This window comes from Epinephelus lanceolatus, chromosome 22 (assembly GCF_041903045.1).
Source record: "Epinephelus lanceolatus isolate andai-2023 chromosome 22, ASM4190304v1, whole genome shotgun sequence".
Lineage (NCBI taxonomy): Eukaryota > Metazoa > Chordata > Actinopteri > Perciformes > Serranidae > Epinephelus > Epinephelus lanceolatus.
In genome coordinates this window covers 37989510-38002232 of record NC_135755.1, presented here as the reverse complement: position 1 = coordinate 38002232, position 12723 = coordinate 37989510, and the positions used below count along the sequence as shown (strand labels likewise).

At 41.5% G+C, this 12723-nt stretch overlaps 1 protein-coding gene across 6 annotated transcripts in view; it reads right to left on the bottom strand.

The window, feature by feature from the left end:
- afap1 (actin filament associated protein 1) overlaps nt 1-12723 on the bottom strand; it is a 350733-nt gene that overhangs the window by 70871 nt on the left and 267139 nt on the right. For all 6 annotated transcript variants that reach the window (XM_078164813.1, XM_078164812.1, XM_033609884.2 and 3 more), the window contains exon 8: nt 10376-10451. In XM_078164813.1, the coding sequence (XP_078020939.1) occupies nt 10376-10451 (76 nt within the window). The remainder of the gene's footprint in view (nt 1-10375; nt 10452-12723) is intronic.

Here is a 12723-nt window from a genome sequence, read left to right as displayed (position 1 = left end):
TGCCCTTCCGCCACGGGAGGGGCTGTAAATGACTTGTGGGAGGAGCTGTTGATGACACCGCACGTGGGACCCACTGGCGGTGGACTAACAGGAAACAGCTGATGGCAGGAATGAGCAGCTAGTAGCAAGAGGGAAACACAAGCCTGAAAGACACTGTAAAGATGAGCAACTGGGGAGACAAGGAATTGCGCGCCCTCCTTGCCCTCGCAAACGAAGAGGCCATTAACCGTCAAATGACGGGAACGGTGAAGGACGGGCCAACTTATGAGAGAATTGCCGAAGGACTGACTGGCTGCGGCTTCCCTCGGAGTACGTTACTGTTTACGTCACACGCTGAGCTACACGGTTTGTTGCTTGCTCACGCCCCCATTGCCCCGAAAAAGGCACATTATGTATAAACAAAAGTAGGCAGGCGGGGCGCTGTCGAGCCATGAGCAAGTAGGACGCACTCCCTTGTAGCTCTGCCAAATCTCATTTTTAAACTTAATTTTTTACAAAACCAATGTAAAGTTTCTGTCACCGAAGAAGATAAAAAGTTACTGCAAACTCTAACAAAGTGTAAACAGGTGGTAAAATGCAGAAAAAACTTAAATGTAAGCCGAATGCGGATGACAGAGTAGGCCCGAATGATGACGCGGGCACTGACTCAGACAGCCATGCTGGTGAGGCAGCTCAGAAGGCAGACATCAGCAAAGTGCTCGGTGCAATATCGTCGCTACACTCGGACCTGGCCCTTTTTGAGTCAGATATCTGCAAAAAGATCGAAGTGGAGATTTCCGAAGTCACGGCGACACTGAGGGGGGAGATTGCAACACTGAGAGTCGAGAATGACACGGCTATTACAACGCTCAAAGTTCAGGTAAACTCACATGAAGAAACTCTGAAGGAGCTAGCTGAGACGGCTAACGATGCATCTGATGCTATACAGCAACTAGAAGACAAACTCAATAAACTATCCGGACAAGTTGAAACTCTATCAGAAAAATGTCTAGACCTCGAGAGGCACTCCAAGAGACAGAACTTAAGGGTAGTGGGAGTTGCAGAGGGGAAAGAAGCAGGACATAATGCGAGGGACTTTGTGGCTCAGTTGCTGAAGGATGTGTTAAACCTGGATGAGCTGCTGCTGATCGACAGAGCTCACAGAGCCCTACATAGAAACCCCGAGAACGATGAGCCCCCTCGTCACCTTATTGCGAAGATCCACTACTCTCATACTTTCGACGATATTATCTGGAAAGTAATCTAAAGATCTAACATTCCAAGGGCAACGGATCCAGATCTTCAGGGATCTCCCACCAGAAGTAGTTAAACGCCGTACTGTTCCCACCCCGGTAAGAAAGCTGCTGCGTGACAGACCTGGGGTCAGATTTGGACTTTTGTACCCAGCCAAACTACAGGTGTCACATAATGGATCGGAGATGTTCTTCACAAACCCAGAGAAGGCCCACCGCTATGTGGAGCGTCAGTTTGGACCGTCTGAGGAGAATTAAGAGGCACCGCTGTTCACAACGGACATCACAGCGGTGGAGACCCTCCTTCACAGACACTCAGGGATTTAAAAGGACACCAGAATTAAGCTTCTACACACAAGTAGTTCAGAAAATGATGAGTGAATAGAACCGGTTCTGTACGTTCATATGAGGTTATTGTTTACCATAAATTAGTTTGCACTGAATAACTGCTAAAACGTTGAGCTTACTCTTTTTTTGCTCTTTTCTTTCTTTGTTAGAGCTCAACTTCATAGATATGCAATTCCTACATAATATACAACACTGGCTCACTCATATCATATGTTCTATTCAAACAAATTTAACCATTAAGGGACCTCTTAAGTCTCACCATTTGTGGTGATGGGTTTACAGGACTTGTGGTGTCTTTTGAATGTTTTTTGTTTTATGTTTTCTCTCTGGGCTTCTAAAGGGGGAAGGGGGGTGTAGTGACTTGATTTCTATAAAACAAAAACCCTAAGCCACTGAGGGGCTGCTACCAGGACTTCTAATTGACGCGTCGTCTGTGGCAGCTCCATTGAATGAATCAGAGTCCATGCGGTTGCTCAAACGTAGATCATTTATTTGCAACAATCGGTCCATTTAACAATATAGCCTTTGTCGACCTACACACACTTATACCATTATAACTTGTATGCAAAACAAACAAAAGGCTCAAAGTTAGGCCACTAAATGGTGGTCAAAAAAACTGTGTGCTTCTCCCGGTAAGCAGCACACCTGTAGAGTAATTAACTCTTCCTCTACTTGTACTACCTTCACAGACACCATTGTTTACACACCACCTACTGTGGAAACCAGTGACCCACACATCATTGGACACAGATACAAAAATGGCTCTAACAGGGGGTTTCCTGCCTAGAATGCACTTTTGTAAGACAAACACCAAAGGCAGACATTTCAGGAACATGAGTGGTTATGAGAGTGACAAAGGATAAGGTACCAGAGGACATAACTGCAAGAAGGAACTTAACTTTCTGTACCTGGAATGTTAAGGGCATTAATGAGCCTGTAAAACGAGGCAAAGTACTATCCCATCTTAGGGAATTGCAGGCTGATGTGATCTTTTTACAGGAAACTCACCTGGCAAACAAAGCCCATCAGAAAATTTCAGCTAAATGGATTAATCAGGTGTATCACTCTAATTTTTCTGCCAAAAACGTTCCATTCCTACACCATTCTACTATAGCAGATAAAGAAGGGAGATATGTTTTAGTCACGGGTGAAATTCAATCCACCCCTATTACACTGCTCAATATATATGGGCCTAACTGGGACGATGAGTTTTTTAGGAAAATTTTTAGTCTAATCCCTGATTTTTCTACTTCAAACTTAATAATTGTAGGTGATTTTAATTTGGCATTAGATTCATACTTAGATTGTCTACCAAAAGAGTGCCCACCTCTAATGCAGCCCTTTTTTTGAACTCGTATATAAAAAAATACGTTTGATGTATGGAGAATTATGAACCCGACAGGCAGAGAGTACTCGTTTCATTCTCAGGTGCATAATGTCTACACGAGAATTGATTATTTCTTGCTGGATGGGAAACTCTTGTCCGCAGTTCGCAATGTCAAATACCATAGCATTGTGATTTCTGATCATTGTCCTGTCACCATCTCGCTGGAGCTGCTTGAGACAACAAATTCATGCCGACCCTGGAGGTTCGATCCCCAACTCCTCATGAGGGGAAAATTTGAAGATTTGTGAGTACTTGGAGACACAAATTAGATTTTTTTTCGAAACCAATGATGTAAATGATGTATCGCCACTTCTTTTATGGGAAACATTTAAAGCATATATAAGGGGGTGTGTCATATCTTAGCAGTCCTCATAAAAGAAACTGAACAATATTAAACAAATACAATTAGAGGAAGAAATACAGAAACTGGATGCTGAAAATGCTGCACAACCATCGGGGAAAAACATCATAAAATCTCAGTTCTAAAATATCAATTGAATAAAATCCTTTCAGAGAGGATCTCTAGAGCCTTCATGTACATTAAACAGACCTATTTCAAATTTGGGGATAAGCCTCATAAAGTACTGGCAAGACAACTACAGAAAAGGGAAAATGACAGAACTATTCACTCCATAGAATCTCAATCTGGCGCCTCTATTTTCTCTCATAATGACATCAATACTACATTTAAACAATTTTATGAAAACTTACATACTTCACAAGCCCATGCTTCACCAGAGGACAGGGCACAGTTCTTGGAAAAGTGCAACCTCCCTACTCTCTCCCAGAAGGACAGTAATTTCCTTGACATGGAATTCACATGCGATGAAATAACCAAAACAATTCACACTTTAAAGAACGATAAAGGCCCGGGACCAGATGGGATATGCAATGAATTTTATAAGAAATTCAGTGCCATCTTAGCTCCATATCTTTTAAAATTATAAAACACAGCCCTCGAAGCCGGCACATTTCCTCCGCTCCTTAATGAAGTGGTAATCACTCTTATTCCCAAGAAAGGGAAAGATCTCAAACAGGCGGGGTCATATAGACCAATTTCTTTATTAAACAAGATATTAGCTAAATCCTTAGCAAAAAGACTAGGTCCTAATGTAGCGAAATTGATACATCCAGATCAGACTGGGTTCATCCCAAACAGACAGCTTCACAATTTCATACATCTTCTAAATATCATTTACTCTCCCAAGCTTTCTAAGGAGGAGGATTTGCTCATTTTGAGTTTGGATGCTGAGAAGGCTTTTGATTGTGTAGAGTGCTCATACTCGTCATCCTCCGCTTATCCGGGTCCAGGTCGCGGGGGCAGCAGCCTCAGCAAAGAGGCCCAGACAGTTCTCTCCCCAGCCACTTCTGCAGGAACCCCGAGGCGTTCCCAGGCCAGCCGGGTGATGTAGTCCCTCCAGCGTGTTCTGGGGCGGCCCCGAGGTCTCCTCCCGGTTGGACATGCCCGAAACACCTCCCAAGGGAGGCGTCCGGAAGGCATCCTTACCAGATGCCCGAACCGCCTCAACTGGCTCCTCTCGATGTGGAGGAGCAGCGGCTCTACTCCGAGTCCCTCCCAGATGTCTGAGGTCCTCACCCTATCCCTAAGGCTGAGCCCAGCCACCCTGCGGAGGAAACTCATTTCGGCTGCTTGTACTCGCGATCTCATTCTTTCGGTCACTACCCAGAGCTCGTGACCATAGGTGAGGTTTGGAACGTAGATCAACTGGTAAATTGAGAGCTTCGCTTTCTGGCTAAGTTCCCTCTTCACCACAACGGACCGGTTAAGCGCCTGCATCACTGCTGACGCCACCCCAATCCGCCTGTCAATCTCCTGCTCCATCCTACCCTCACTCGTGAACAAGATCCCGAGATACTTAAACTCCTCCACCTGAGGAAGGGCCTCCCCCCTGACCTGGAGTGGGCAATCCACCCGTTTCCGGCTGAGGACCATGGCCTCAGACTTGGAGGTGCTGATTCTCATCCCAGCCACTTCACACTCGGCTGCGAACCGCCCCAGCGAGAGCTGGAGGTCACTGTTCGATGGAGCTAGGAGGACCACGTCATCCGCAAAAAGCGGTAGGTAGTTGTGTAGAGTGGCCCTACTTATTTGCCATGCTAGAAAAATTTGGTTTTGGAGTTAGATTTATTTCTTGGATTAAACTACTGTATTCCAACCCTAATGCAAGAATCCTCACCAACCAAAATATTACAGATACCTTTAAACTATATAGAGGCACTCGGCAGGGGTGCCCACTCAGCCCACTATTGTTTGCGTTGGCCCTGGAACCCCTGGCTGAAACAATTAGAACACGTTCAGGAATTCATGGTTACAACACTGAATTTCCGTCAAATAAAATTTCACTTTACACGGATGACATTTTATTATATATAACGCAGCCGAAATCAGCAATCCTCGCTCTGCTAGACACAATTGAATTATTCAGTTCCTTCTTGGGTTAAAGAGTCAACTGGAATAAAAGCTAACTTATGTCAATAATTTGCAAAGACCCAAATATCCTAGCACAGATCCCATTTAAACTAGCTCCTGAGGAGTTCACATATTTAGGAATTCGGATAACAAAGAAATATCATTTACTATTTGAGGCTAATTACACAGTTTTGCTTGAAAAACTTAAGGCAAAGATAGAATTTTGGAAAACACTGCCAATTTCAATGATAGTTAGGGTAAGCGCAGTCAAGATGGTCTTTCTGCCCCAATTACTGTATCTTTTTCAAAACATGCCCATATATCTTAAGAAAAACTTCTTCAAAAAATTGTATTCTATAATTCATCCTTTTATTTGGAACAATAAATCTCATAGAATTAAAAAAGGTCACCTATGCAAACGGAAAGAAATAAGAGGACTGGCCTTACCAGACTTCACTCGCTACTACTGGGCCGTTAATATTTGTTGCATCGCTTACTGGCTGGACGAGACAATCCTTTCTGACAACTGGTTGTATATAGAATGTGAAGATTGTCTACCTTACTCACTTGGGGCTGTAGCGATGTCTCCCATCCATCTCAAAAAATCACTTTATAATGACAACCCAGTTATACACAATACCATCCTAATTTGGCGACAGATGTCCAAACAACACAAGCTTCAGATGGAGGTTTTGACCGGTAGAGGGAAATGGGACTGTGTAGGGTGGGGGATCTTTACTTTCAGGGCATTTTTGCATCGTTTCAGCAGCTCCAGGAGAATTATAAAATTCCAAAGACGAATTTCTTTAGGTATCTTCAGTTCCAACATTTCGTTAAAACACATCTCCACAACTTTGAAAATGCTGAGCCAGATAAGCTAGAGCTTTGTTTTAGTAAGAGTATATTAGATAAGCATGTCATTTCATTTTTATACGGTATATGGCAAGATCACGATCAAGTTGATACAGGGCCATTTAAAATGAGGTGGGAGGAGGAGCTGGGGTTGGAGATAACGAGGGAGGTCTGGGAAAGGGCACTGCAATTTGTAAACCAGTGTTCTCTTAATGCAAGACACCATTTAATACAGTTTAAAATTACTCACAGACTACATTGTTCAAAGGTGAAACTTAGCAAAATCTACCAAGATCTGTCATCTATCTGTGATAAATGCAACTATGCAGAAGCAGACTTACTGCACAGTTTTGTTTTGTGTCCAAGGTTACAGGGATTTTGGTTGGAGATTTTTTTCTTTTTTTTACAAAAATTTTGAAAGTGCAAATGGAGCCTGACCCTGTTATCATCTTATTTGGCATTTCAGAAACTTCAAAAAACCTCTCAAAAGCCCAATACCGCTTACTGTCTTATGGTCTTCTCTGTGCTAAGAAACGGATTCTGCAGCATTGGAAAGGGAAGGAACTCCCATCTTTCAGCCACTGGATAACAATACTAACAGATACATTTCACCTAGAGAAAATCAGATGTGTATTAACAGACAGATTGGAGGAATATAAGAAGATTTGGGGACCTATGATCACCTTTTTAAAAGGAAAGTAAACTATTTGTCACTTAAACAGCCGTAACATTTAACACTACTAGGTAGCATACCTCAGAGTCGGGAGGGCAGGTGGGTTTGTTTGTTTTATTATTTTTACTTTTATTTTTGTTGTTGTTATTATTTGCTATTTAGGCCTGTGTTTTGTCTGCTTGTGGTTTATTTTTATTTTTATTTTTTATTAAGTTTTATCTTTTGTCCCTACATTATCGCTCCTTTAATTTTTTTGGCTTTTTTTTGTTTTTCCTCTCTCCGTCCTGTAATAATGTTCTTAATGTTCTTATTGTTATTTTGTCATATTCACATATGAAAAACTCAAGGAAGCCTTGTTTTGCACAATTTGTAGTATCTGTTCTGGACTTGCTTATTGCTTCTCAATAAAAAATATTTGAAAAAAAAAAGTAGGCAGGCAGCATTTCGCTGCACTCCCTGATTTTGTTTTTATACTGCCAATGCTGAAAGAAGACCGATTGGGCTTTCCTGCAAATTTGCACAATTCCTGTTTAAAAAGGGCTACTGAGTCATGGCTAACCCCTGATAATCTTTCCCCCCTCATAGAAGCCACTCCTTCAGGCTACTCTCATTTTCATCAACCCAGGTTATATTCACATGGCGGAGGGGTGGCTGTAATTCACAAAAATACCCTTAAATGTTCAAATATCCCTATCTGACCTTTTTCCTCTTTTAAATCTCTGTCTTTTGTGATAGTTGGCTCTTCACCGGTCTTCTGCCTACTAGTATACAGACCCCCAAAGCCTAACATTAATTTTATCAGTGAATTTTCTGATCTCCTCTCCAGCATTGCTCCAAAATATGACAACATCCTCATTACTGGCAATTTCAATATTCATATTTGCTGACCATCTGAAGCCATGACCAGTGATTTCATAAATTTACTGGAATCCTTTGGGCTCCAAAAATCTGTGAATGGCCCAACCCATTTTAAAGGCCATACACTAGATTTAGTTATCTCCACTCGTCTCTCCATCCCCAATCCTGTGATAGAAGACTTTCACCTATATGATCACAAAGCCATAATTTTTTGTTTGTATTTGCTGCATGTTTCTCCTATCCGCCCTGCTCTCTTCTACTCTCGCATTATAAATTCCTCCACTGGCACTAGATTTGCAGAAGCCTATAAAGAGGCTCCTAGCATAAACAATATTGAGACTTCATCGTCCCACGTGAGCACTGGGAAACTTGTCTCACAATTCAATAACACAGTTTCAGCTGTCCTTGATTCTGTAGCACCAGTTAAAACTAAAAAACGACGTTCACAGCAAAGAAGGAGAGCTTGCAGAGGGGCAGAGCGGAGGTAGAAGCATGACAAACCGGAGGTCTCATTTCAAATTTTGAAGGATCTGTTGAAGAAATACCAGCTAGTAGTCAAAAATGCCAGGGCTCAATATTTCTCTGATCTTATTAACAAGAACTGTCATAACCCCAGGATACCTTATAGTGTGTTAAACTGTCACCTCCTCCACCCCCACTCCATGTCTTGAAGCATCTGTCTCTAAATGTGAGGATTTTCTAAATTTCTTTAGAGACAAAGTAATAAACATCAGAGCTAGTATTTCTCCACCTGCTAATAGGCTATCCGTCTCCACTGAAAACATTGTCAGTTTTAATTCCTTCTACTCCATCACTTTACCAGAGCTTCATCATACTATTTCCACTATGAAAACCTCCACCTGCTCTCTTGATATTATACCAACCAAACTCTTCAAAGAAGTAATTAACACCATCGGTCCCAGTATTCTCTCAATTATCAATAGCTCTCTGGAAACCAGCCATGTTCCGAAATCTTTCAAACATGCAGTAGTCCAGCCACAAAAAAACAAAACAAAAAAGAATCTAGATCCCTCAGTCCTCCACAACTACACACCAATTTCCAAACTCCCAGTTCTTTCCAAAATTCTCGAAAAAGTAGTTTTCAACCAACTGTTGTCACACCTGGATCAAATCTGTATCTTTGAAAAATTCCAATCAGGTATCAGAGCTCTTCACAGTACAGAAACTGCATTACTCAGAATAACCAATGACCTCCTTCTGGCTGCTGACTCCGGAAACTGCTCCATCCTCTTACTCCTAGATCTGACTGCAGCTTTTGACACAGTAGATCAGCTCACTCTCATCCACAGGTTAAACGAATGGGCAGGGGTCTCTGGTCCCACCTTGAACTGGTTTTCCTTATACTTATCCAACAGATCCTTCAGTATCTCCATTGGCAAAACATCCTCCTCCTCAGCCCCCATCTCCTGTGGTGTTCCCCAAGGTTCCATACTTGGTCCAATCCCCTTTTCCATCTATTTGCTCCCACTAGGCCACATTATCCAAAAGCACAACATTTCTTTCCACTATTATGCGGACGATACTCAGTTCTACCTCCCCCTAGAGCCAAACAACTATAATAAACTAACCAACCTCAATAACTGTCTTCATGATATCAAATCCTGAATGGCAGCAAACTTTCTCCAGCTCATTGACAATAAAACAGAAGTTATTTTATTTGTACCACAGTATCTGACCAACACTATCCCTTCTCACCTCAGCCTGTTAGCTCCCTCTGAGTCATTTTCGATGTGGCATTAAAATTTGACAAACAAATCAGTTTCATGCAGCATATGCAAACTCAGATCATTTCTCTGTATTTCTGACCTGGAGAAAGTCATCCATGCCTTCATATCCACAGCCTTGACTACTGTAACTCACTATACTTTGGTATCAATCAGTCCTCCTTATCCCGTCTTCAACTTGTCCAGAATGCAGCAGCCAGAGTTTTGACAAGGTCAAGGACGAGGGAGCACATCTCCCTCATTTTTGCCTCACTACATTGGCTACCTGTTAGCTACAGGATTGATTTTAAAATTCTGATGCTTGTATATAAGGCGATCAATGGTCTCGCCCCCTCCTACTTAACTCCTGTCCCCATATCACACAGCCAGAGAGCTAAGATCCTCTGATCAAAGGTTTTTATCAGTCCCGAGATCTAGGACTAAGTGTCATGGGGACAGGAGTTTCTCTATCGCTGCCCCAAAATTGTGGAATTCTCTCCCTCCTCCCATCCAGTTCTCCCTCACCTGAGATTTTTAAGAGTCATTTAAAAACTTACCTGTATTCCGCCGCCTTTGATTGTGCCTAAGCCAACCACCCCAAGTTTTTTTAACCTGAAGTCTTTGCCTTTATTGTGCTTCCTTATCAGGATTTTATTGCACCTTACTCTAATTGTACTATTATCTTTGATGGTACTATTCTTTTTCTCTTGTTTGTTCTCTTCTTTAGCTCTTTGTCTTCCTCTGTGTATGATGTTGAGCACTTTGGATCAACGGTGTTGTGTGTAAAGTGCTATATAAATAAAGTTGAGTTGAGTTGAGTTGAGTTTTTTCCCAGGAAAGTCCTTGGGGACATTTCATGTGGACTCTCACCTTGGTCCTTGTAGTCGCTGTGTCCATTTTCATGAGATGCTTCACCATCTGAGCTTGGTCTGTCACATGAAGCCTTCTGGCAGTTGGGAAGACCATAAACAGGAAGAACAATGAATATAAAACAGGTACAAAGTAAACAAAACAGTACTTTCCTGAAAAAAGAAACACAGCTGTCTAATACTATTTCAATTCAAGTGTTTGAAAAAAAAAAGATTTATAATCAATTATTAGAGTACCTTAATAATAATAATAACAATATCCTTTCTCAATATCAGTTTGGTTGCAGATCTAACTTTTGCACAACTACTGCTATGCATAAATTCACTAATTATGTTTTCTCTGCATCCAATTGCGGTCATCTCACAGGAGCAATATTTGCTTGTCTCATCACAGTTTTTCATCTGGTTGATCACTATTATGGTTTGGACAAACTTCATGCTACTGGTCTTCCTCAACATGCATTGCTGTGGTTTAATTCACGGAGGTGTGCCTCAAGGCTCTACTCTAGGACCACTTCTTTTCTCTTTTTTCATTTATGAACTCCCACTCATCTTTTCCAATTGCTGTGCACAACTGTATGCAGGTAGTACCATTATATACATATCAAAAGCCTCTTTATCACATATTTAAGAGTCCCTACAATCTAATTTTGATATCCTACAAACTTGGTTGTCAGCTAACAAACTACTTCTCAATAAAACAAAAACTTATTCAGTGCTTCTAGGTGTGAGATATAACCTCAACTTCAAATTCTTTGGTTTTGAAAGATGGTCAATCTCTTCACAAAGTAGAACAATTAAATATCTTGGTGTGTGGATCACCCCCGAACTTTCCTTTAAACTACACAGTGATCATGTTATGAAAAAAATCAATTTTGGTGTTGGGTTCTGTAATCTTCCAGACACTGGGCCTCATGCAAGAAACGATTTACGAACGGATTTTCTCTCATTTTTGTTCATATCCTTGATCTTCTCTTATTTTGTTGGTACCCATTGACTTTTGGGATTCACCAATGTTTTCTTATTTTTGCTCTTCTCTTAGGTAAGAACAAAATTTACGAGTGGCTGAGAGCACTCTTACCCAGATAATAGAAAATCATCCTGTTTACACAGCTCACGAATTGCTTGTCGAATGCACGGAAACATGTTTTTTATTTCAGGAACATAAGAAAACAGATTATATAATATAATGTAGATTATTATATGCTTTAAATGACTTTTAATGATTTATTATTTAATTAAAAAATCCTATTGGTTAATTGAACCCAGTCAAGGGCAGGAGCGCTCTTACAATCACCGGCACACACGCACCTGCTCCATGGTGGAGCGCACAATTGGAGTGCTGAACGCCAGGTGGATGTGCCTGGATTCGGCAGGTGGAAAGCTTCTCTACACTCCAGAGAAAACATGTTTGATGACTATGGCCTGCTGTGTCCTGTATAATGTGGCGATGAGATGTGGCATACAACTGCCAGAGCAGATGCCTTCTGTGGAGGAAATCCCGGATGACCCTGTTGACGCACCTGATGGAGGTGGCATCATCGTTCGGCAGCAATTAATTGACTGCTTATGAGGTAAGTTATCATTTTGTTTTCGATACCTGTAAGCATGTTAAGCCCTTTGAAAACTTTGTAAACTTCAACTTAAGATGGTAGTGAATAACAAATTAGAGGAATTTTACACAAGCCAGTCGCAGTGTCATATTGTTTTATTTAGAATTTCTTTTGAGTGTTTCGTTCATCCTTTCACGGTTTTCATTTATATTTTCTTGCACCGAGGTCAGTGTTGTATATATAACTTGCAGTGTTGAAAGTATCTGATGTTGGTTTTGCAGCATCTGACAGCGGCAGACACAACTTGCGTCCGGGAGAAACTGTATACACTCGATTGTGTGGTTTCCTGGCTGGTGGGGGCTTGAGTCCCAGATGTACCCGGCTGCGGATCCTCCTCATCAGCTGCCGCTGGGTGCCTCAGACAAGACCACTACCTCATCACTGTCAAGTGGAGCGTCTGACTGAACACCTTTGGACGACAAACATGTTTTTTTTTCATTCTTTAGACACAATAAAAATGAGTGTTATCCCTTGCATTTTTGTTTCTGTCAAACAAATATAAATGTGACTTTGGATGAAAATGTCTCCTAAATGAAATTGTAGAATTGTAAATTAAAGTCACTTACCTGTCAGTGCCACTTCTCCAATTATTTCCTGAATTCTTTGGTCTGTTGCTGAGATCTTCACCACTTCTTGTACTACCCCAGTAGTCATCATGCTGTGCTTGGCTTGAGCAATGCAATTTTTTACCTCCATTTTCATATCAAACATTTTTCTTTTAATTTCTGCAAGTGTG